The sequence below is a fragment of the Myotis myotis genome, unplaced genomic scaffold (assembly GCF_014108235.1).
Source record: "Myotis myotis isolate mMyoMyo1 unplaced genomic scaffold, mMyoMyo1.p scaffold_m19_p_11, whole genome shotgun sequence".
Classification (NCBI taxonomy): Eukaryota; Metazoa; Chordata; class Mammalia; order Chiroptera; family Vespertilionidae; genus Myotis; species Myotis myotis.
The window spans coordinates 47,266,152-47,292,463 of record NW_023416315.1 but is presented as its reverse complement, the minus strand read 5'-3'; the positions used below and the strand labels follow the sequence as shown (position 1 = coordinate 47,292,463).

Below are 26,312 nucleotides of genomic sequence, written 5' to 3'. Positions count from 1 at the left end.
TTGGCCACGATTTTAGATTTGTTATTGTTCTTCCAGTTGGCCTGTTCCTCTCCTGGTGGCGGCCATATTATAGCAGAGGAGGCACATGCAAGGGTGACCCACTGTCACTCAGCTACCCCTTCAAATACCATGTGATGAGTGCTGTGAGCCCACAGACCAGGACAGGGGGACCCTAGTCTGTAGGGTTCGGGAGAGCTTCTCTGAGGAAGTGACATTTCCACAACACCCTGCAGGAGGGGGGGGGGGGAGCTAGTCAGGAGATGAGTAGTCCAGGAGGACCAGGCAGCCTGCGTGGAGCCAGGGCCAGGGTGTCTTGGAGGCTGCATAGTGTCTTACCATTCATGTCCTCCCAGGAACCTCAGAATGTGACCTCACTTGGAAATAGGGTCATTGTAGATGTAATTAAATTAAGATGAAGTCATACTGGAGTAAGTAGGCCCTTAGTGCAATATGACTGTTGTCCTTATAAGAAGAGACACAGAGATAGAGACACACAAGGAGAAAGCCAGGTGACAATGGAGGCAGATACTGGAGCGATATGTCTCCAAGCCAAGGGATGCCAAAGGTTACCGGCCGCCACCAGAAGCTGGGTGAGAGGTGTGGAACAGATTCTCCCTGAGCCGCCAGTGAGAACCAACTGTGACCTCACCTTGATTTTGCACGTCTATCTAGCCAATAAATTTCTGTTGTATAAGACCATCCACGTTGTGGTACTTGGTGACAGCAGCCCTAGGGAACTAATAAACAAATACACAGCCCAAGATAGGGCTGGAGAGGCAGGCGGGCCTGGTGGGCCCTCAGGAGATTCTGGATTTTACCCCAAGAGCAACGGGAACCGCTACTCTTAGGGCCCTGGCTGGTGTTTTCAGTGGTTAGAGCATCTGTCTGTGCACAGAAGGGTCACAGGTTCAATTCCTGGTCAAGGAGGAGGCAACCAACCAACCAGTGAGGATTAACCAAAAAACAAAACAAAACACAAAACAAACACCACAGAACACCATGAGCAAATGTGCATTTTCAAAGGATTCCTCTGGCCCAACATTCTCAAGCATGGAGTCAGGCCTCACAATATTGGCCCAGGCCACCGTTCCGATGCCATGGCCATCACTCACAAGGAACCAGGTGATTCTGTGTCCTCCCTCTCCCTCAAGGGGCCGCCTTCCCAATTCTCACCTCTGCCTGCAGGTACCCACCAGAGAACAAGTGTAAACTGATGCCCTTCTGGAGACGGGTTTGGCAATATGCATAAAAAGCCTTTAAAAAAAGTGTCCATATCCTTTGACAGGGCAAGTCGACCTCTTGGACATAACTAGACAAATATTTGAAAATGTTTCAAGGACCAGGAAAGGTCCAGCCCATCACCAGGGCGCTTCTCAAGGTGCACCCGCCTGCACATGGTGGAAATGCATCTGCCACTAGCTTAACGGACAGTCGTTAGAAGGAACTGCCGCCCGGGAAAGGATTCTATAAACGCTGCCGCTCGCTCGGGTACATTCCTGGGGCCATCCCTCCTTTCTCTGTCCCCGCGTCCCCCGCATTGCCTCTGTACCCCTCTCCTCCGTAGTGGCTTTGCGCCCTCGGGATGGGGCTCGCTCGGCTCCGTCGCACCCTGCAGGGCCCAGGGACCTGCCCTTTGTGTGCGCGCCAGCCGCCCGCATCTGCACCACTCACGGGCCCCAGCGGGCCGGGCGTGGGAGGAAACCAGAAAACGCGGGATACTGGCTGGTCTCCGGGTGCAGCGGCCCGGCTCCGGCACTACCCCGGGGTTCCGGGGACGGCCCTTCCCAGGCGCCCGACGGCGACCCCGCGCCACCACCGAGAGGCCAGCGTTCCTAGAGCGGCCGCGGGCGGCCAGGTGCGGCGCCGGCCTCGGGCCTCCGGCTCCGGCCGCCAGGGGGCAGCACGGCCCGGCGGCCCCACGTGGCGCGGGCGCCCCCAGCGAGGCCGGAGCAGGCGGCGGGGCCAGGGTGCGCGCGGCAGGGTCCGCCGGTTGGCGAGCGGAGGCTCGGGACGAGGAATTCAAATAATTCAAGTCATTAGAAATCAAATTTACAAACTACACATACATTTATTTAAAATATAAATCTATTAAAAATATGTAGCGGTTTTTAGTAACCCCAGCCCCCGTCGTCCCGCCGCGTCGCCTCCAGCGCCCCTGCGGTACAGACACTGCACGTCCTCATTGCACAGGCGCTCGCTCGGGCCCAGACGGAGGGTGCACGGAGTCTCAGGCAGGAAAAGATGGAGCCAGGAGGTCGACGAGGGAGGCTGAGGACAGGACAGGGCTGTCCCCGTGGGGACCTGGCTCGGCGGGACTTCCAGGGACCTCTTCAAGGCGTTGGGAACCTGGGATTGGGAGAGGCCGCTTCCTGGGGGTCCCGGCGCCTCAATGTTGTGCCGTGTGTGTGTGTGTGTGTGTGTGTGTGTGTGTGTGTGTGTGTGTGTGCCGCTGCTGTAGAGAGCAGGAGCTCACAGCAGAGCGAGGCGACTTAAACCGAGAGAAAGCCTGTGCAAACAGACCAGTGACTGCGTGACAGCTCACGGCCAGCAGAGGAAGAGTGGGAGGGCGCTGGGTGCCAGGGAGATGCCAACGGCTCCATGTCCCTGCAGTCTAGCTCTGCTGCCTGCCCCTGACTCCTTCTCAGGGGGCTGGGTGACCTTCCTTCAAAGGCCCAGCAGCCCAGAGGACTTCTGTCATCGCCGGAAGCACCCTGCGACTGTGGTAAGAGGATTTGGTAGCGATGGGGGCTCTACCTAATATCAGAGGAAATAATGCAAGACGTGTTCATTGTATCTTTTAAAGGTTTTGGATTACCTTTAATGAAGAAAGTTATCTGCATCCCAACAGGACAGATTTAAGATTTTACCTGTGTTTTTTCCTGCACTGTTATATGTGGCTTCTGTGCCCATTTTTTAACTTTTATGGAGTGCCTTGCAGGGCCAGACCCAGGAGCAAGCAGGGAAACAGCAGCCTGTCCTTGGGAACATTGAGCACACATGCCACTGGGTGTGCCCGCTGAGCCCAGGGCAGCAGGGAGGGAGACTCAGAGCTGCCTGCAGCCAGGCTGTGGGGCCCAGGGTCCTGTAGGGCTGAAACTTGCATCTGAATCTTCCCTTGCCTTCAGTGTAGGCGTTTGCTGCAAAAATAACTTTGGGGATCCTTGTAGCTTCTGACAGGGCTTTTCTGGACATCTGTGCTGCTATTTCCCATGCCTTCCAGGGATTCTTGGTGGGTGTCAGCTCGCTAGATTCCTGGATGAGGTTATAGGGACTCCGCACTGTCTGCTGAGACCATCTGCTCAGTAGAGATTATAGAGTAGAAATGCAGGTATACCCTTGAAGGAAGAAATAAACTTAAGAAATCCTGTGTCCTAGCAAAGAATTAAGTAAGCATGGCATGTGTCACTGGATAAATTAAACATATGGAGTTTGGCTTGAGACTGGGAAAGGTTAAAGCAAGGGAGAAGGGTGGGCAGGATTTGCCCAGGGCAGGGTTTGAAGCAGCTTCCTCCTCTGAGACCCCTCAGAGCAGCCTCCAGGCCCCAGAGAGGGCCAAGCAGGTGGGTTTGGCTCCCACTCACTCCAATTCCAGCTCCTCTGCCTCCAATTATTTTACATATGTAGCTTCTGAAAATGGTTCTATTTAAACAAGGGATTCTGAGGCTAAAAACAACAGCTTGAAAACACACATAACGTGGGAACAACTTTAATAATCTGAACAATAAAGATTTAATTAAAAAAAGAATTTTAAAAAAGAATGTAATAAAAATTTATACACTTTAAACTGAAAAAAACACTACCACACATAATGCCCAGAAAAGTTGGCCAACATTATAAACCTGATAAAGATTGTGTCCTGAATCTGAAAAATATGTGAGGTGTGGAGATGGTTAAAAGTTCTCAAATTGGTTGGGAAATAAAATGATTTTTTTCTGTTACATTAATGGATAAGAATTGATACCTTCTCTTGGAGAAATAAGGGATCATTCAATTCTAAGATTAGTTTTTATTGTTTGGAACTCAGAAATCCCTTTAACGTGACCAAAAAAACAACCTACCAATGGCCTTTTTATTGGGAGGGGGGTTAAATTAATTCTGTTATGCGATTATTACCTGACTTAATCTTTTTGGTAAAATGAACACCCCAGCAAGTTTGTATGCAGTTTATGTTGTTCCAAGATTGAAGAACTGGCAGAGATTTGGGCAAGAAAAACTTGTCTATTTCTTCTCACTATGTCTACTGTTTGCATCAAATATATTGGCGATTGGTATGATTGGGTCTGGATATTGACTGGCTTTTTTAGTGGTACTCTGAAATGTTTGAGATTTAATTTTTTCTAGCTTTATTTCAAAATGTATCATAACCTTTGGCTTGGTAAGGCATCAATACTTCAAGATAAACAAAGGAAACCACTGAGTTAAAATGGGAAAGGAATAATACGTTTAGTGGGACATTTGTTATTAAACTGCTCAGGGGGTAACTATGCCAACCAACTTACGGCTTTTACTTTTGGACAAAATTAATATGACATTCAGTGATGACCATCCATGCAATGAAGATAATAGAGACATAATTTTTTTATCTTAGAACTTAGAATTTGCATAAATAATTTACCTGCAGAAAATTTGATCATGGAATCTTGTGGTTCTTGGATCAAACCTTCAGTAGGAGAATGAATGGTAAATGTCACATTTCATAACCTGTTTAATTTACTTAATTGAATTTAGCTTAAATCCAATCAATTTCAATCCTTGGAGGGCATAACTTTAGTATTTGTGTATCCTGAAAATAAAGAACTGATTGAATATGGTCCTTTTAAAGGTTGTATACTTATTAGACTATACTGATCCTAGAAGGAAACAGTTTGTTATCCTGAAATTCATTATTTAAATAACATTACTTGTGAGGGTAATTTTCACTGGTACATTTTGTCATTAAAATTCAACTTTCTATTACCCTAGTTAAGAGACAGTTGTGGTACTTCTATCTTGCAGTTTGAGTTAGTTTGAGAATTTGGCCATTATTTTATAAAGAGAAGCAGTGCATTTCATTCATGTAATAGTAGGGGAAGGAATGGTGAGAACCCCAAGAGGTAGTATAAGCCCAAAAGATTAGACTCAGGGTGTGAGTGCTATTTTATTAGGTTATGGGTGCATTTTCCTTATACTCTACTTCACTCAACTCCTTCTCTGAGGGCTAAACAAATGGCTTCTTAGGTCCCAACATCAGAGACAGACACAAAAAGGGAGCCTTTGCCTTGATAGATAGCCTCTTCCCAAAGTTCCTCCGGAAGAGAGAGGATCAGTTTAAAATGGGGGCCAGCTTGGCATCCAGACACATCCATTCTATCCTGGTTAGGTGAGCTGGATCCCAGTCCCAGTGTTGCTGGACTGGCCAGCCAGCGAGCTACCTTTCAGCCAGGTCTGGCAGTTACACAGGACAGGCAGAGCTGCCAATCAGAGAGAAATAGTACTGTTTTGCCTTTTTATTAAAGATCCATGTTGAAATTGGGAGGCAGTATATAACAGCAATTAACAGCACATACAGTGGGGCCTTGACTTACGAGTTTAATTCGTTCCGTGACGGAGCTCGTAACTCAAATTACTCGTATGTCAAATCAAGAAGTGAACGAGTGAGACACATGATGCTGGGCTGATGTGTGGCGTTCACTGTGACGTTCGCTGCGCCAACTAGCGGTGGGGTATCTGAAGCTGGCTCGTAACCCGAATTTTAGCTCGCAACTCAAAGCAAAAAATCGGCTGAGAGACAGCTCGTATCTCGAAAAACTCGTTAGTTGGGACACTCGTAAGTCAAGGCCCCACTGTACTTAGGTTTAAATTCTGGCCATGTGGCCTTGGGCTAATTGCTTAATCTCTCTGAACTTCATCTGTAAAAGGGGATATGAATATGAGTTCACAGGTTGTCACAAGATAAAACAAGACAGCATTAACTCAGTACAGTTCCTGGAACATGGTAAGAATCAGTGATTATTATTATCCCTAACAAACTCGAGGGTAGGGTCTGACTGCTTCCTGGAAGTTTTCATGTGAGGCCACTATCAGTACTACTTGATTTCATTTTTCTTTCCTCTTTCTTCCTTCTTTCTTTTCTTTTTTATTTTCCTCTTCCTTTCTTTCCTCCCTCCCTCCCTCCCTCTCTCCCTCCCTTTCTCTCTTTTTCTTCTTACTTCCTTTCTCTCCCCCCACCCCTTTCCCTCTCTCCCTTTTTAAAAAAATTCTTTTAGGCTGGAGTTACCCTTTGTAGAAAATAGAAATAAAAAGGTTAGATTCTATTATGTTTTAACAAAAAATACTCGTTTCAAGGAACCTAACTAGAACTAGAAAATGCAGAATCGATTCTTAAATTTAAATCTAGAGATTCCCACTATGCCTGGGAAGCAGCAAGAGGCCTCAGCACCAAAACACTTTCCAAGAAGCTGGAGGATAGGCCTTGGCCTGATTCACCGTTGCCCTGGCAACAGTAGGGCCCAGAGGCCTCTGGCCCTGATCCCTTAATCTGAAGAGCCTACCACATTGCCTCAGGAAAGGTCCCCACAGACACCTGGCTAGTTAAAGCTACCCTAACAGGAGGGACAGAGAAAAGATGGAGGTGTGGCTCTTTCTGCCTACAGGTCTCCATGATGGTCTCGGCTCTCCAGACTCCCAAAGGCTGAGTCTAGAGAATTAGGCCACAGAGTCTACATCAGGCTCTCAGTGTGGTCATGGCAGTGGATGGCTTCCTGATCCTTTGTTTCTCCATGAAGCTCAGCACAACACTTTGCACACATATATTAATAAAAATGGGGGCTGTGTGACAGTGCGCATCCCTGAGGGGCCAGGCCCTGCTCCATCTGCTGACCTCCGTGAATGACCAAGCCAGCACAGGCAACCTGCTCCTCTTTGTCTCAACTTCTCCAGTTGGAAAACCATAGGCTGGACACCAAGGCCATTTTTGCCTCTAAAAGTTTTATTTTCTTACTACATTCATAATTTTGACAAACATATGGCACAGAGCATGTTCTGCTTGATATGTTGTTTTCCTTCGTTTTGTCTAAGAATAAAATGGAATTTGAAAGAGGCGCCGGCTTTCCTTTTTTTAATAATCTTTCAGGTCCCAGGGAAAGAACTTTGTGGCCAAGCACATGGACTTCAGAGTAAGACACAGATTCAAATCCTGGCTCTACCATTTGATTGCTGTGTGACTTTGGGCCTATTTAATCTCTCTGAACCTCAAGCTCCTCGCCTATGAAACGAGTCAAATGATGCATACAGAATTATGCATTGTTTAGAAGGCAGTCTTCTAAAGTAACATGTGCTCAATAAGTGGCAATTATTCTTTCTGGTACAGAACCCCATGGGGCCAGTGGCAATTTAGGAGTTTTAAAGTCTGGCTTTCGAATTAAATTAAGGGCACTCTTGGGAAGCACTAAGAAAGAGTACCCGATACCCAGCAAGGAGGGTATTACCCACTGCAAACTCTGACGAGTGGCTGCAAGGTGAGCTGAACGCCCCCCTCCCCGCCCCCACCAACTATGACATCATGACCCAGTGTAGTTGCCTATGTGGTTTGATTTGAACTTCCTCACATGAAAATAATTTTCCGCTTCTGCTTGCTGGGGAAATTTCCTTTTCAGAGATTCATTCTTTTACAATACACTGTCAGTCCACCACCTACGTGAACTTCTGTTTTAACGAAATTAAACTGGCATTATTAGCTAGAAGCTCATAATGCAATTTTAGCTTCTAGACAACTTCTATCAAAACTTTAGGCCCAAACCGGTTTGGCTTAGTGGATAGAGCGTCGGACTGTGGACTCAAGGGTCCCGGGTTCGATTCCGGTCAAGGGCATGTACCTTGGTTGCGGGCATATCCCCAGTAGGGGGTGTGCAGGAGGCAGCTGATCGATGTTTCTCTCTCATCGATGTTTCTAACTCTCTATCCCTCTCCTTTCCTCTCTGTAAAAATCAATAAAATATATTAAAAAAAAAACTTTAGTAGGTGCCAATGCCTTTGTTATGTATTTATTCTTTATGTTATTTAAGCCTCAGAACAATAGGAACTTTGTTATCCCCCTGAACAGATGTGGAAGTTGGTTTTCTGTTAGTTTGTGCAAGTTCACACAACTAAATTGAAATCTACATCTGCTTGACCCCAGAGGCTGTCCACACTTTAGCGACCATCTCTGTAGATGTTGGCCTCGGACCACTATGGAACTTATGCCAGGTGGAAAGTGAGAATCATGATGGTATCAAGGTGTCAGGATGAGGAGAGGGACGACTGGAGTACAGGGTGCTGGATGCGTAGAAGGAAGAGGCCTGAAGAGGGGGTTAAAGCCCAGGAAAGGGAGATAGGGACACAGAGATCCCCTGACAGCCCAGCTCCACATAAGAAGTACCAGTCTTTGACTATACTGAATCTTTTTCACCAGATGCCTAGAAAAAGAAAGCTTGTTAGCACCATTCTTGGTAAATGCATAACAAATGAAGTTACTCTCTGAGTTCCTACCCTGGATTTCATCCCAAAACATCATCTTTCACTTGAGTCAGAATGTTTCCAGCACTCTTTGGTCCTCAAATTCCAGGACTAGTCAAGATTTGGAGCAGCAATGGCCCTCCACTAAATATTTCCAAAAAATCTCTGCTAACACCTCTTCAAGGCTTCCAATACGGTGGTGTTCAAAAGAGCCATTTCCTCAGCCATCCTTTAACATCATCATGACCCATCCATTGAATACAGTTGGTTCTCCCATGTCTATGGTAGGATTCCTTCTCCAGGTTCAGTCTTTTGCCATCTATTTGCATCAATGTTCTCTCCTGCTCAGCAGTCTTCAGTGATTTCTCATAAAAGGTCAAATTCAAACTCCAGTCTTGAAGTCTGAGATCCCTCTGCACCCCAGGTCTACTCCAAGCCAACCTTGTTGACCCTGTTTTCTTTCCACAAGTTCTCTCCCCAATCAATCACTGTTCTCTCATCAATTACAGCCCACTTTCCACACTTCCGAATACCCCCACCCAAAGGCCTTCCTCATTTTCCTCATTTATGGAATTCTCCCAGCCCACAGATCCACCTCCACGGAGAAGCTGTCCTGACTTCTCCAGCTCCTGTGGTCAGTAGAACACTGTGTGCTTGGCACTGTTTCCTGCATATAAGTCCCTGCTTCTGGATGTGACTCCTCTCCAGCTGGTTCTGGAGATCCGGATTAAGACTGGCCACCTCTCCAGCTCTTTGTGCCAATCCAGCCTCTGCCCCTGCTCTGGCTGCCTGCCCTGATGTCCTACCATCCTTTTACAAATTTGCAGTGTAAACAGAGAAGTCATATCCTTTCAAGTATCAGCTTTTGGGCGTCACTTCCCCTTTCCATGCTTTATGCATCTTTACAAGGAAAGGAGGTGGGTTGACTGCTATGGTCCTTTCAGACAATAGTGTAGCATCTCCTCCCTCTAATTCTCCTGTGTGTTAGCCCCCCTCCCCACTCCCAGACTCACGACTTAGTCTGCCTACTTCTTGTCTCTCAGGTCAGTCTCTCTGCCTTCAGCAAAGTCTGGCCTCCCCAGTTCTCATGGAGTGGGGCACTCCATTGGCCTCCATATTACCTGAATTCTCTCTGGGTCACTGCCAAACCCAGGAGCAGAATGAGTCATTTGCTCTGTGGGCAATGGAACATGCCTGCATTTTCTCTAGGCCTCGCTGGATGGCAATTGATAATGAATATCTAGTGAAACCAGGGTGCATTCATGCATGTAACAAATCTAGAGAGTAGTTTTAGGGCAACATACAAACAAAATTAAAAAAAGTCCAGAATGGTGTCTTCTTTTATGGTTTCCCCTAAGACTGGCCCCAGGGGCCTCTGCACCCCTTCCCTATGCCTCCCTGCCACCAGCCACACCACCCTCCAGCCACATTCCAAGCTCAGCAGGCTGCTTGGTCCTGAGGGAAGCACCCAGCTTTTGCTGCAGGACCAATCTTTCCAGGCCATGCTAGACCTGTCACTCTTCCTGCCTCCCCCTGAACTCCCACTTGTCCGCCAACATCAGGGCGCCAGGAGCTTCTACACTTCCACAGGCCCATTCACTGTTTCAAGCTCCTTAGCCCCGTCTCTCTTCGATTTTATAATCAGTGGGATCTGCATCCCCTTCACCATCCAACATAGGGAATAAGCACATAAAAGGGACTCAAGAAAACCTGTCAACTGACACTAGGCACATGATGTCCCTTGGCCACCTTCTCAACCCCTCCCCTTCAAAACCAAACAAAAACGGCAAACAGGAAACACTCATCTTTTAAAAAATTACTCTATTATTATCAAATAGAACCACAGTATCCAAAAGGTAATTATAAAGTTCTATCCCCAAACTAAGTGCCCTTGCACCGCCCCTCCCAGTGGCAGGCGGCCAAATCACTCCCCCCGTGCTGATTGGTTTCATCCATTTTATTGTCAAGGAAATTAACAGCCCGAAGGGGTTCCCCCAGGTCCAAGCTCTCCCCACCCCTGGAGCCCCGGTAAACACGGCAGCAAGCGACCTGGTCTCAGGACCCCTGTGTCCTTGGGAGGAGGGATGAAAGGAGAGGGGAGCTCACAGCAAAGGGGCTGGGGGCTTAGGGGGGTGCCCTGCCCGCTGGGTTCAGGCCTCTGGGCAGGCAGGCTGGGCAGCGGCTCATTCGCCTGTGTGGGTCCGCAGATGGTACTTGAGCGACTGCTTGTAGCGGAAGCACTTTGCGCAGTGCGTGCAGGGATAGGGCCGCTCGCCTGTGTGGGCGCGCTGGTGCTCCAACAGGTGATGCTTCTGCGTGAAGCGCTTGCCACACTCTGCGCAGTGGTAGGGCCGCTCGCCCGTGTGGATGCGCCGGTGCTCCAGCAGGTGGTGCTTGCGGATGAAGCTCTTGCCGCACTCTGGACAGGAGTGAGGGCGCTCCCGGGAGTGCACGCGACAGTGGTTGGTGAGCTTGGATTTCTCGCTGAAGCTCTTCTCGCACTCGGGGCACTTGAAGGGCCGCTCGCCCGTGTGAGTCCGCTGGTGGCGCAGCAGGTGAGAAGGGCGGCTGAAGCTCTTGCCGCACAGACTGCAGATGAAGGAGACTTCGTGTTTGCCCGCATGCACACGCTGGTGGATGACTAGGCTGATGTGCAGGCGGAAGCTCTTCTTGCACTCCGGGCATGTATAGGGCCGCTCACCCGTGTGCGTGATCTGGTGCTTGGTCAGGCTCGACTTGTGGCTGAAGCTGCTGTCGCACTCGGGGCACTTGTAGGGCTTGGGGCCGCCGCCACTGCCTGAGCTGGGCGACTTGGGGCGTGGCTTGAGCGTGTGCTTGGAAGCGAAGCCTGGCCCACGCTCTGGCGACACGTAGCCTCCACGGACGCGATGGATGCGCTGGTGCAGCGTGAGCTGCTGCTTGTGCCGAAAGCTGACCTCGCACTCAGAGCACTGGTAGGGCCCCTCCTTGATGTGGTTGCGCTGGTGGATGATGAGGTTGATCTTCAGCCGGAAGCTCTTGCCGCACTCCATGCAGGTGAAGGGCCGCTCTCCACGCCGGTTCCGCTGCTGCTGACTTGAGGAGCTCCGGTTGTCACTCATGTGCCGGTCACCCATGTGCCGGTCGCCATGGGACATGGGCGCCAGCCTCTTCACCACCGGGTTTCCTAGCTGCAGGGGCGGGGGGCTCTCCTCGCCCTCAGGAGACAGCTCCCCTGGCAGCGGGGTCTGGTATATGCTGGCGCTGTATCTCCCGGACAGCTCCCCGAGGTCCTGCAAGTGCTGCGGCAGCTCGTCCTCCTCCTCTTCTTCCTCCTCCTCCTCCTGTTCCTCGGTTTTGATCACGATCCCCTCTGCTCCAGGCACAGGAAGGGAGAGACAGTAAGAAGACATTAGCTGCTGCCTAGCACTGGCAATGCTAATCTAGGTAAGCATCGCTCCATCCTCACCAACAAGCATGGCACAAATATTGTCACCCTAATTCCTTTCTTTGGGACAAGACTTTCCAGTGCCTGCCACTGTGATCCCCACAGCCACAGGGTTGGATAAGTAACTAATATACCCATTTGGTTCAGGAATGAGCCCAGATCCTCTCGGAACTTTATGTAAGGCGAGTTGCTGGTGCCCATTTCCCATATTGCTAGTAATCAGCAGGAAAGAACACCAGTATGTGAGTCCTCTTGAGGGGCCCCCAGATCCAGGTGCTGAGGTTGGCATACACGTGAACCTACCAGTTATTCAAACCCATAAACTAATTTTCCATTTAAGCTACTTAAGGGATGGGTTTCTTCCCGCTGTATCCAAAGGGTCTTGACTCATCAAGTTGTCACCGGGTCTCCTCTACCTGAACTCAGCTCAGCCCCACTGGCTACATCTTTTCTGACTCAACTGGAGATTTCTCCTCAGGTACCTTTACTCATCACTCCCCCGCCCCCGCCCCGTTCCCATGTCTCCAAATCGTGCCCATCAATTAACACCCACCTCCAATCCTCTCATCTCCCTAAAACCTTCCCTGATCATCCCAACCTGCAGCCCTCAGCATGTGGGGTGCACCTCCTCAGGACCGAGAATTCAGCCTTCCCCTGCAGCATCTCACCTGCACAGGTGGATGACTCACCTGCACAGTCAAGCTCTACCAACCCTGAAGCTAGGGTAGGGGGTTTCATTTGCCTTTCCCACAAGCCCTGGTGTGTGTGCCACAAACACTCCCACTAACGAATGGCCTCCCCCTCCCCCCTCTAATCTGGTCCTTTACGACCAAAATAAGGCTGTGTTCCTGTGGCCCATGAGAATGTAAGTCCTAGGGAAAAGGAGTGGCCTCCACGCCTGTTTGGGTTTTCTCAAGTGCCTTGAACTTATTTGGTACTCCCTAAACACTGTTAATGGGGGATTCTATTTTTAGTCACACTGACCAACTTTGTGTGACCTGAGAAAGTCACTTTTCTAATCCCACCTGTGAGATGGCAGATGCAATAACAATCTTCACTTATGGAATTCTTAAAAGTAAACAGAGAACTTCTTCAAAGCACTTCTTACCTATTCTCTCTTTTCATATTCACTATATCTTATCCCCACTTCACAGACATGGGGCATCCAAGACTGTAGATATCAAGTTGTGTTCCCAAATAAAGTAAATGAAGTCAGAACTTCCAGAGCTTGCAGTTTGGGAACCACCTACTCAATCCCCTCAACTGACAGAGAAACTGAAGCTGACAGCGTCTGTGACTGGCAAGGTCTTTTAAGTTTATTAGTGACTGCTAGGCCATAGCACTTTCTACTACTCCTCTGAAGCCAAAACAATTGCAGTGTAATAGTCAGAACATAGATGTGCTGAGCTCCATAAGACAACGCTGCCTCAGTCCTGTCAGGATTCTTGACAGGAAGTGATCTAGAAGGTCCTAGGACCACAATGCTTAAAAGACGGGGAAGGAGGAAGCAGCTTTCGAGGTTGGTAACTAGCTGCCCTGGTGTTTATCCAGGGTTGTTTGTGAAATACAGAGGGGGAAGTATAGACCTTAGAGGATTCAGACTCTCCAGCATATTTTATATTTATATTTTTTATTTCAGAGAGGAAGAGAAAGAATCTCAATGACTCAGCATCAGAGTTTTTTTTTCTTAATGAAATAAGAATGGAACATCTGGCCCTAAAATTCATGGCTCAAAATCCCAAAAGGACTATTTAGTAATTTTCTAAGGTTCTAATAGAATTAGTGGGGACTGTTCAAAGGACAATCTGGAATTTCTATTATGAAGGTCTAATTTAGCATCTACTCACAATTTGATTTGTGTCTTTCACTATTCTTTTTTAAAAAAATATATTTTACTGATTTTTTACAGAGAAGAAGGGAGAGGGATAGAGAGTTAGAAACATTGATGAAAGAGAAACATCGATCAGCTGCATCCTGCACACCCCCTACTGGGACGTGCTCGCAACCAAGGTACATGCCCTTGACTGGAATCAATTCACTATTCTTTTGTGAAAGACAACACGGTATATTAAAAAGGCTTCTGAAACAGCATGCAGTTATTTAAAAACTAGAGGCCCGGTATACGACATTCGTGCATTGGAGGGCGGGGGCTGTCCCTCAGCCCGCCCTGCACCCTCTCGCAGTCCAGGGCCCCTTGGGGGATGTCTGACTGCCGGCTTCGGCCCACTCTCCAAGGCCTAAGCTGGCAGTCGGTCGTCCCCAATGGCTTCTGGACTGCAAGAGGGCGCAGGCCAGGCTGAGGGACAAATTTCGTGCACTGGGCCCCTTGTATAGGATAAGGAGCTAGCCCTGGCTGGTGTGGCTCAGTTGGTTGGAGGATCCTCTTGTACACCAAAAGGTTGCAGGTTTGATCTCCAATTGGGGCATGTATGGGAGGCAACCAATCAATTTTTCTCTCTCACATTGATGTTGCTCTCTTTTTCTCTCCTTCCCCTTTCTCTCTTTACAATTAAAAATATATATACATATATCCTTGAGTGAGGATAATAAAAAATGTTTAAAAGATAAAAATAAGGAACTAGATCCACATTTTTTGACCAAGGATGTCCACATTTTATTAGGTGCAAAAAGGCAAACTGCAGAGGAATCATCTAAGATAAAATAAAAAAAACTTTAAAAAAATCAACATAATACTTTAAAAAACCTAACTAAAATGCCCTGGCCAGGTAGCTCAGTTGGTTAGTGTCATCCAATATGCCAAGGTTGTGGGTTTGATCTCCCGTCAGGGCACATATGAGAAGTAACCAATGAATGCATGAATAAGGGGAACAACAAATCAATGTTTCTCTCTCTCTCTCTCTCAATTCAATAAATAAAAATTGGAAAATAAGTAGAAAATGGATGTGGACATATTTCTAAATATAAAGAATATGTAAATTGCTATGATGGTTGACTCACACATAATCAATTATCCAAACCCAACTGAGTTCTACCAAAAATTTAAGGAACATACTTAGTTCCTATATTATACATTACTTTTAGAATATAGAAAAAAGAGCAAAAGCTTTTCAGATCATTGGTTAAGTCTACTACAATATTGCTTCCAATACAGATGAGGATGACTCAAGAGAACTTCAGGTTCATTTTATTTATGAATGCAGTTATAAAGCTCCTGTATAAAATAGTAGCTAACAAGGTCTAATATAGGTTTAAGAAAGACACCACCACAATCAGGTAGGGCTTCTTCTTAGGAATGCATGGATGGTTGGTTCAGCATCAGAAAATGACCACAAAAGATATCCTGGGATGAGGTTGTGCAAGCCCACTTCTCTACTGTTCTCCTTGGACTCATAAGTTTGCAGAATGGTGACGCTGAAATTTTATAATTAAATGAAAATGATGCCTACATTCTACTAGAAAAAGCACAGTCAGTTGTTTTAAAACATGTGCTCTCGCCTGGCCAGTGTTGCTCACTGGTTGAGCGTTTACCTATGAACCAGGAGTTCACAGTTCAATTCCCATTCAGGGTACATGCCCAGGTTGTGGGCTTGATCCCCTGTAGGAGGCGTGTAGGAGGCAGCCAATCAATGATTCTCATCATTGATGATTCTCTCTCTCCCTTCCACTCTGAAATAAAATATCCTATATAATAAAAGGCTAATATGCAAATTGACCAAACAGCAGAATGACTGGTCGCTATGATGCGCACTGACCACCAGGGGCAGACGCTCAATGAAGGAGCTGCCCCCTGGTGGTCAGTGCGCTCCCAGAGGGGGAGCGCTGCTCAGCCAGAAGCAGGGCTCATGGCTGGCGAGCACAATGGCGGTGGTGGAAGCCTTTCCTGCCTCTGTGGCAGTTGGACATCCCCCGAGGGCTCCGAAGGGCGCAGACTGGGTTGAAGGACCACCCCTCCAAGTGCACAAATTTCATAGGTGGACATCCTCCAAGGGATCCTGGACTGTGAGAGGGTGCAGGCCAGGCTGAAGGACCCCACCCCCAGTGCATAAATTTCGTGCACCAGGCTTCTAGTCTATGTATATAAAACCCTAAGCAACCGAACCACCAGTCAACCAGTCGCTATGATGTGCACTGATCACCAGCAGGCAGACAATGTAGGAGCTGCCCCCTGGTGGTCAGTGCGCTCCCACAGTGGAAGCACAGCTTCAGCTGACCAATGGGCACCAGATGCCAGGCTCACACCTGGCGAGTGCAGCTGCTACTGGTGGCAGCAGGTGCAGCAGGGCTGGGATGAGCGGGAGCGGCTCTTCCCCAGCTGCCTGCCACTTCATGCAATACTACATCCCTCGGGGGATGTTGGACTGCCAGTTTTGGCCTGATCCCTGCAGGCCAGGCCTCTTGCAGGGATCGGGCCAAAACCAGCAGTCTAACATCCCCTGAGGGGTCTCAGATTGCAAGAGGGTGCAGGCCAGGCTGGGGGACCCCACCGGTGCATGAATCCGTGCAGTGGGCCTTTAGTATATATATAAAATGTGCTCTGGCCCTAGCCAATTGGTTCAGTGTTTAGAGCATCGGTCCTTGGACTGAAGGGTCCTGGGCACGTGCAGAAGGCAGCCAATTGATGTGTCTCTCTCACATCGATATTTCTTTCTCTTCCCCTTCCTTACACTCTCTCTAAAAATCAATGAAAAAAAGATCTTGAGGTGAGGATTAACAAAACAAAAAAACGTGCTCTCCAAGGGTTGAAATTTTCAAGTCAGGTGAGAGATCTAGTGTGACATAAGAACAATCAAGGACATGTCAGCACAGGGAAGTTTTAGCTTTGCCACCATCTTGGGCAATTCATTTGATCTTCTCCTGCCTGTAGAAGGAGGGATCCTGCCTGACTTAGTATTTGGCTTTAACACCTCTTCCCTAGCCCAGAGACAGATGCTCATAAACCCTGAGGCAGGAAGCTTGTACCTGAGGTTGTGCTTGGTTTCTGTCACACCTGTTGAACCATCAGTGTCCCTGCCCCGACTGACCTGTGCAGTTTCTCTGCTGCACCAGCATCTGCTTGAGCTCGCTGAACTCGCCGGAGCCTTCTGTGGACTCCTCCAACATGTTTTCCTGCTCCTGCATGTCCAGATCTGGCTGTTCTCCACATGGGTCACCCAACTCCGAGTCCTGGAAGCCATGTTCTTCCACCTGTCCCATCAGGGGCTCTGGCGTCTCCAAGCTCTCTGAGCCCTCGTCGTTGGTCTGCACCTCAATCTTAATCACGATGCCGTCATGGGCTGAGAGAAGGTGGAGGGGTGGGGGAAGGAGGACAGAAGAATCCAGAACACATTCATTCTACCTGCCCTAGAATTTACATTTCAAAAACTCTTATATTTCCTGAAGAAATGTAATACTAAGTTGGCACTGATTTGACATAGAATTTTCTGGACCTGACTTTTTTTAAAACTTGCCTATAAGTCTGAAGGCTAATTTCAAATGTCATTACCTACACAGGCATCATTTTACATAAATGGGATTATGGCATACTTTTCTGTCCTTTAGTACAGTATTTTTTTCCTTTTAATTTGCCTTCTCCTCCCTCATTTCCCATTTCATAGTAATGACCTTCCCAGATAACCCTGTAACTAATCTAGTACCTTTCTCTATAGGTAGGCTAATGCATTCCTTTTGAATACTGCACACACATGGTGAGAATGATACTGTAATGTGTTCAACTAGTCCCTTACTGAAGAACATTCACTTTTTCTTCCCAGTCTTTTGCCATGATAAACCATACTGCAATAAACATTTATTTATTTATATCTCTAACTAAAAAATTGCGGTTTTATTTCTATGAGAATCCCAGGAGTGTTAATGCAAAGCCAAGAAGTGTATTTTTAATTCTGATAAATGTCATCAGACTGCTTTTCAACAAGGCTGTGACAATTCAGATTTCTACCAGCCCACCAAGAGAACATCCTTTCCCCACATTCCTGCCAGCAACAGACACCATGTACTTGTAACTTTCCTCAGATGGGTATAAAGTGATAACTTTTGATACTTTAATTCCATGTCCCTAAGTTTATCTAACTATAATTTCTTTTTTTTGTGTGTGTGTGTGTTTCATTTCTTTATTAGCCTTTTAGATTTGATTATATGCCAATCATGTTCTGCTCAATTTTTAAGAGGCTTTTGATTTCTGTGTTAAAGATAACCCATTTGCTCTTATCAACATTTCAAATACTTCCTCGAAATTTATCATTTGTCTGCTGACTCTGTTGCCTTCTACCACACATATTCCTTAAAGTTTTCATATTGTCAAATGTGTCCCTCTTTCTCTTTATGGCTCCTGAGTTTTCTTCATTAGTTAAGAGGATCTGTCCCATCCTAGATGGTTCATCTGGTCTCCTAGATTTTGTTTTAAATTACTTTTGTTAGTTTTCTAGTTTCTTCTTTTTTAAAATATAGTTTTATTGATTTCAGAGAGGAAGGGAGAGGGAGAGATAGAAACATCAATGATGAGAATCGATTGGCTGACTCCTGCACACCCCCCACTGGGGATCAGCCCGCAATCTGGACATGTGCCCTGATCAGGAATCGAACCGTGACCTCCTAGTTCATAGGTCGATGCTCAACCACTGAGGCACGCTGCCCAGGCTGGTCTCCTAGATTTTACTCCAAAGTTTTTGTTGTTTAATTATGTACACTTAAGTCTTTACTGCATCTGAAATTTATTTTTGTTTTGTGTATGGTGTGAGTTAGAGGTTCCACTTTATTTTCTTCCTTCTGAGTTGTGCCAACATAAACCCCCTTGCAGGCTGAACATCACTTTGTTAATTAAGGAAATAATAAATGTATAATGCATAAACATATCTGTTCTTTCATTGAATGCTTACTCAATAGATATTTATTAAGCACAAACTATGCCGTGTTCTAGTGACTTGGGATACAGTGGTGAACAAAGCAGAGCTCCCTGCATCATATATCCTACGTAAGGCAATAAAAATAACCAATAAATTCGATGGTATGTTAGAAGTACTGTGGAAAAAAGAGAAGAAATTATGCCACAGCCCATCTGGCTCAGTGGATAGAGCATCGCCTACGGGAAAGGGTCCCAGGTTTGATCCCGGTCAAGGGCACATACCTCAGTTGTAGGCTCCTCCAGGGCCCAGGCCCGGGTGGGGACTTGTGCAGGAGGTAACCAATCGATGTGCTTCTCTCACATCAATATTGTCTGTTTTTCCCTCTCTTCCACTCTCTCTAAAAATCAACGGAAAAATATCCTTGGGTGAGGAAAAAAAAGGAGGGAGGGAGGGAGGAAGGCAGGAAGGCAGGAAGGCAGGAAGGCAGGAAGGCAGGAAGGAAGGAAGGAAGGAAAGAAGGAAGGAAGGAAGGGAGGGAGGGAGGGAGGGAGGAACCAGAAAACTAGTGGACAAGGCTGACAGTCCCTGACTCCCCAAAGCCTCCTCTGTTCTTCTGCCAAATGCTCTCATCACTCCCATCAAGTGGACCACATCACTGAGAAAGCGAACCGGCCAAGTATGCTAGTAACCATACCCGATGACCCCAAACTGGGCTCCTTCTGATGTGCGGAAACCCTTTAATTCCCCTCTGACTGACCACCTGAGCCCATCTGGGAGTAGACAGAATATGAAGCAGCTCTCATGTTCCCATGTTACAGGCCCGCCCCCAGCCTTAAATGCAGACTGTGGCTTCTTTCCTCCAGAGCTGAGTTTCCAAAGATCTCTTCTCATTGTCCAAAGTCATCAGTGTCCTATGCTATATCCAAACTTACCTCTTGGACTTGCCCCTGCTCTAGCTCAAGGTCACCATCTGGAACACACCCCCCGACCCCAATCTCAGTTAAACAGTGTCTCTCCTCTCTCCTAAGTCCTCTGCTTGCTTCCTTAGTCCTGCCCATGTTTCCCCCTGGAACTGTGTGTGCTGCATGAGCTGTGTCCCTTTCTTCTCTGTCTTCAATCCTCCTCTCTGCAGTAAATCCACAAACATCAGCATGACTCCAGCATTAGAAAAAGATTTTCTTGGCAGACTCCTTAAAATATTTTGTTGCTATCCTCCTCCCTAAAATGTTTTTAAAACTATGTATCTTCTGCATCTTTTTGAATAAACATATGAAATGCTTCAGTAACTGCAAAAGATGTCATTTCTGGAGTATTGTAAATATTGATATTTTAAAATAAACTCTTCCATCACCCTTTAATGTCACCAATGGAATCTAAGAATCCCAGCAATTTAAAACCCACCATTCTTCACTTAAAAAACACACCAACAAGTTCTTCTTTGATAGCTGAAGTTTTTATATCATTCCTTTCCACCTTGAACTTCTATTTCCATTCCCACTTTGCCCACATAATTTTATCCTAATAGAAAACATTTTCATGCTTAGAAGCCTTTTACTGATCACCTCATCTACCACTCTGCCACAAAAATGTGTATGTAAATTGAAAGATTAATTTTGCTTTCATTTCTAATAACCATAGGGCTCTAAGTGTTTATTTTTTCATCCCTGGTTTAAATTACCTTTACTTATTACAATTGTAGGAAGATAAACAATTATTCAAGATAGAAAACAATAAAAAAAACTGGTTGGAAAAGTATCTTACAAGGATAGATAGGGATTTTTTTTCTCCAATTAGTTAATTTATCTGAAAATGAATATTCTCATTGTTTGAATTAGGCTGAGTTCAGAATCCAATCTATTCCTATTTTTCATTTCTATATATAAAAGCTCTGGGAAAGCTCATTTAGATAGATACATAGATGGGCTAGCAGGAGCTTTGTTAGGGAATCATCACTCTTCTTTGAATTTCTGAAATATAATTCTATGAAAGCACCTGGTGAACATATCAAAAATTGTTTTTAATGACCTATTAGCTGACATCTTAGTTTCTCTCTCAATTTTGTTAAAAGCAAAGTATTGGAAATGATCTCACTTGCAAAAGAATTTGCCACCTAGGCCCCAAAGCATGAACTTCTGGTCATGTACCCCAACATTTAGGATTGTTTCTTTGTTTCGTGACCCAGAGGGCTTTTTATACTTAAGTGAAATGCTCCATAATAAGGTAGAGATGGGTGGAAGGTACCTGTTCTAGACAAAAACCAGCATTTCAGGGGCTGCCTGTGCTGTGCACTCTAGCTGATGGGTTTTATGAATGGGAACAGATGGACTAAAGACCCAGAAATTGAACCTTCAATGCCATCTGTCATGTCTCTTTTGGACCTTGTACCATCAAGGGCATGGGTACCCCAGCTTGAAGACCACTGCCTTCCAACACCTGTCCCTACTTCAAGACCCCACTCCAGCATTCCTACTCTACCAAACTTCTCACAGTGCTTTCAGGGAGCACAGCTGTGCTCTTCTCTGAACTCCTAGTACTCTTCTATTCCTCAGTGTGATATTTAATTCTTTTCCTCTCAAAACATGTATTTACACATTTCCACCCTCCCCCGCATTTGTTAGGTAGTAGAGAAGCCAGTTGTTTTTCCCCAAAAAGGTCTCCCACCCAAACAACTTTTGAAAGAATACTGATAACCAACTTGCAATTTTAAGTAGTAATTTGTTCTCCTATTGAAAAAATGAATTGAAGACACATACACTGTGAATATAGTTTATGACCAAAGGTAGCTTTTCAAAAAGTTGCAAGCCCAGCTGGTGTGGCTCAGTGGTTGAGTATTAATCTATGAACCAGGAGGTCACAGTTCAATTCCCGGTCAGAGCATATGCCTGGGTTGTGGGCTTAATTCCCTATAGGGGCTGCAGGAGGCAGCCAATCAATGATTCTCTCTCTCTCTCTCTCTCTCTCTCTCTCTCTCTCTCTCTCTCTCTCTCTCCCCCCCCCTTCCTCTCTGAAATCAATGCAATATATTAATAACTAACTAAATAAATACACAAACAAATGGATTAGACACAACTGGTTACCTAGGAGAAAAAAAAAGCTTCATATATTTCATATCAAAATTAATTACTAATAAACCCACAATTTAAACATAAATAATAAAATCTAGTATTAGAAAAAAGCACAGCCCTTTCTTTCTCTCTTCCTCTCCTTCTTCCTTTTTCGACTTTGAGCTGAAGAACCGGCTATTCCTAGACACCAGGGACCTCAGTTATCTCTTCTGGAAGCTGTCTAGTCAGTCATCCAAACATATTTGGTGTACCCAACCCATATTAACGATAATTTTTTGAAAACCATTTTTGTAGTTTTGCCTCGATATTGTTTGGGTATAGGAAACATCTAATTTATGATTTCTCTGTAATCTCTGTAATCACGTTTCTTCAGAAGAACTTTGATGAGATGGGAAAAATCTGTCCGATAAATTGTTTTCAAATGCATTTTTAATAATTAATAAATCTGGTATATGGTTAAAGTTGTAAACATTTAATTAAACAGTAATTTACAGTTTGCAATTTTATTTTTGCTTTCTGGAACAAAATATATTTTAATCCATGTTTCAAATATCTTTATAGAATTTGAAAAGCACATAGGTGCAAGGTCTGTGATCATAATGTTTACTGAATAAAATGGGCCAAGTAAGTATTTCTACATTTGATACAAAACACAGACACCATAAAGAAAATTACTGGTAAATTTAAATACATAGAAACTTAAACTTGATAAATTTGAACACATAAAAATGTAAGACAGCTATACTACACACAAATACTATGGAAAGTTAAAGCATAAACTTGGGAGCATGTTCAAATACATAAAACAGAGAAGAGCTGCCCTGGCTGATGTGGCTCAAAATTTTCTTTTCTTGTGTGTGTGTGTGTGTGTGTGTGTGTGTGTGTGTGTGTGTGCGTGCGTGTGTTTTAAATATGGAATGCTTCATGAATTTTCATGTCATTGGTTGAATGTCGTCCCAAGCACTGAGAGGTTGCTGGTTCCATTCTAGGTCATGGCACATGCCCAGGTTGCCGGCTCGGTCCCCAATAGGGGCTGTGTAGGAGGCAACTGATTGATGTTTCTCTCTCTCATCAATGTTTCTCTCTCCCCCTCCCTTCCTCTCTCTTTAAAATCAATAAAAACATATTTTAAAAAAGAGTTGAGCTACTATCTTTAATATTTAAGAAGCTTTTACAAATCAATAATAAAAAAATCAATAGTTCAAAAGAACAATGAGCAAAAGGCAATTCATAAAGTAAGACATACTAGTGGTTAATAAAGGTATAAAAATACACTCAACTTCACTTTTACAGAAGTGGAATGAAAACATCAAAATACTGTCCTTTCTACTCATCACTTTGGCAAATAATAAAAGGATAAATAATACCTACTATTGCCAAGGATGTGGGGAAACAGGTAGTTTCATGCACAGATGAAGGTCTATAAATTGGAACAATTGATTTAAAGGGCACTTGCTAATATCTATTAAATTTTTAAATGGGTATAACCTTTGACCCAGAAAATATACTTCTAAATAAGTTTCAGACATGTGCACAAAATCTATAATAATAAAAGCATAATATGTTAATTAGACCGGATGTCCTTCCAGACGTCCTTCCTTCCGGACAAAGCTGCTGCCATGGTGGGCGGGAGCCAGGGCCAAGGCCTTTGCATGAATTTTGTGACCGGGCCTCTAGTATATTTATAAAGGACATTTAATAAAGCACTGAAACTTGTAACTACTCTAAGTGTACAAGAATGGAAGTTTATTTAAATAAGTTATGTAAGTAATGCACAGGATGCTATAGTCTTCTACTACCTAATAAAAGAATAATATGCAAATTGGTTGGGACGCCATCACGTAATGACCCATCAGCAGGCTGTGTCCCCGCTCCTTGCGCCAGCCCGAAGACATGAGGCTCATGTCCCCAACCCCGGCAACGGGCCCTGGGACGTGAGGCTTGCGCTCCCGCCCCCTGCACCAGCCAGGGGACTTGAGGCTCGCGTCCCCGACCTCGGCAATGGGCCCAGGGAATGGGAGGCTCATGTCCCTGTCCCCCTGCGCCGGCCCAGGGTTCCGCAGGCATGGAGAGGCCCCTCCACCATGGGCCCGACCAAGGGTCCACAGGTGTGCGGAGGTTCACAGGCTTCCGCTGTGGCCCGGCCCAGGGGCAGGGCCATGGCGGGGCCTCCGTGAGCCTGCACTGGGAGTCGGCAGGCCTCCTCCAGCTCTGGCCTACCTCTTTGGGGAAATCCACCCCGGATGGGTGGGCGGGGCTCCCGCACTGTGACAGGGCACAGGCCATGCTGGGGGACCCCCCCTTCCACCCCGAGTGCACGAATTTCGTGCACTGGGCCACTAGCTTTAAAATAACAAGATAGATTTATATGTTCTGACATGTAAAGATGTCAAAGATTCAGTACTGAAACAAACTATCTGCCAAACAATAATATACTTCTATGCTGTTTGGATATTTTTTACAATGGGTATGTATTTATGTATCACTTATAAAATTAAGGCTCTCTGTGTGTGTGTGTTACTATTTGCACATAAGTTGGATGGAATAAACTGTTGACTTGTAGTAGAATTATGTGAGACTTTTACTCTCTAAACTTTCTTTTCTTGTGGGCTTTTAAAAAAATATGGAATGCTTCATGAATTTTCATTCATCCTTGAGCAAGGGAAATGCTAATCATCTCTGTATCATTCCAATTTTAGTATATGTGCTGCCCAAGTGAGCACTGTTATTTTCTTCTTTTTGATGAAACTTTGTTTCACCTTCTCTATCAGCTCTAAGCAAAGAAATGACAGTTCACACTGGCTCTCCAACCTTCTCATGGCTGCACTTCCTGTTAGATTTTTAAATTTTTGGTATATTAGCTTTTTAAGTCTTTTTAAAAAGTTATACATGTATACAAGTCAGAGGATTGAACAGTGCTTCAAAACTTGTTCTTAAAAAGCTCTCCGCGCCCTGGCCAGTATGGTTCAGTTGGTTGGAGTGTGGTACCATACACAAAAAGGCCATGGGTTTGATTCTCAGTCAGGGCATATACCCAGATTTCGGGGTAAGTCAGGGTGCCTATGGGAGGCATCCGATCCATGTCTCTTTCTCTCTCTCCCCACCCACTTTCTCTCTAAAATAAATAAAAAACATATCCTCAGATAAGGATTAAAAAAATAAATAAATAGGCTTTCCTCCACCCCAACTCCTTATTACCAGCTCCCCAGAGACAATCACTTTCAATTCTTCTAGCTGATGTTTGTCACATACTTTTATAACTCTAAGTAACATACTTAGGTTGCTACTCCTTGAATTTTCAATTTTATCAGGAAAGAGTGTGGGATTTTGTCAAATGCCTTTTCTGCATCATTTGATATGATTATGTGATTTTTGTCTCTCAATTTATTTATGTGATGTATCATGTTTATTGATTTGCTGATATAGTATTAGCCTTGCATCCCTGGAATAAATCCCACTTGGTCATGGTGTATGATCTTTCTAATGGAGCGGTTCTCAACCTGTGGGTTGCGACCCCTTTGGGGGTCGAACGACCCTTTCACAGGGGTCGCCTAAGACCATCGGAAAACACATATATAATTACATATTGTTTTTGTGATTGATCACTATGCTTTAATTATGTTCAATTTGTAACAATGAAAATACATCCTGCATATCAGATATTTACATTACGATTCATAACAGTAGCAAAATTACAGTTATGAAGTACCAACGAAAATAATTTTATGGTGGGGGTCACCACAACATGAGGAACTGTATTAAAGGGTCACGGCATTAGGAAGGTTGAGAACCACTGTTCTAATGTAATGCTGGATCTGATTTGCTAGAATTTTATTGAGGATTTTAGAATTTTCAATTTTAAGTGTAATCTATTGATTTCCAAGAGCTGTAGTGAGGACCATCTCTTCCTCATCCAGCCATATTCTTCCAAGTCCCTGATCCTTCCAGTTTAGCTTATAATTCTGATTGGATCAATACAGTCTACTATAAGCACTGTTCAATGCCCTCTTTGCTTTTCCTTGGAGCTAATAATTTTTTTCCTTGGCTTACTATTACCATGAACTCTCCCCCAAACCTGCTCTGTAACTCTCTTCTCAAACAATGCAAATTGGGTATTTCTCAATGTCAGCTACTTGAAAAAAAACTTCTGAAACCTCCTAATGTTCTCCAGTCTGGCCTGGTTGCTTCCAGGTGCACAGCTGTCTTTTAGGGTTTCCACAGCACCCAGGGCTCCCTTCATCTCTCTTATGTTGGAGCTCCTAAGCCTTTCTGGGTTTACTTCCCCATTTTGAGAATGGAGGCGTAGGAGACTGTGAACACCTCAAAATGTCTCAATTTCACTCTCATAATGAATTAACAGTCTAGATGTCACATTCTAGAACAGTTGGATGATATTTTCCAATTTTAAAATTTAAAGGAATTTGAAGGCATTGCTTTACTGTCTTGTAGCTTCCAATATGTTTAAAAGTCCAGAGCCGTTCTATCTTGTTCCTTTGTGTGAACCCATTTTTTCTCTCCACAAACTTGCAGGGTCTCCTTTATCCTCAG

The 26,312-nt window shown here is 45.2% G+C and overlaps 1 protein-coding gene, 1 long non-coding RNA gene and 1 other non-coding gene across 5 annotated transcripts in view; all 3 read right to left on the bottom strand.

The window, feature by feature from the left end:
- Nucleotides 1–2,048: 2,048 nt before the first annotated feature.
- Nucleotides 2,049–5,657, bottom strand: LOC118666281. The gene is made up of 2 exons (XR_004970925.1): nucleotides 2,868–5,657; nucleotides 2,049–2,754 (listed from the first exon to the last, which is right to left on the bottom strand). It is a non-coding gene; the product is annotated as an uncharacterized LOC118666281 (long non-coding RNA).
- Nucleotides 5,658–10,276: 4,619 nt separating this feature from the next.
- The window catches only part of ZNF777 (zinc finger protein 777), a 30,745-nt gene continuing 14,709 nt past the window's right edge, over nucleotides 10,277–26,312 (bottom strand). For 2 of the 3 annotated variants that reach the window (XM_036328386.1, XM_036328388.1), the window contains exons 5-6: nucleotides 16,882–17,133; nucleotides 10,656–11,824 (exon numbers count right to left, since the gene is read on the bottom strand). In XM_036328386.1, coding sequence (XP_036184279.1) covers nucleotides 10,656–11,824; nucleotides 16,882–17,133 — 1,421 coding nt within the window. Of the gene's footprint in view, nucleotides 11,825–16,881; nucleotides 17,134–26,312 lie in introns of all 3 variants that reach the window. The other variant, XM_036328385.1, reaches the window with a different exon arrangement.
- LOC118666645 lies at nucleotides 24,382–24,487 on the bottom strand. The gene has a single exon (XR_004971004.1). It is a non-coding gene; the product is annotated as a U6 spliceosomal RNA (small nuclear RNA).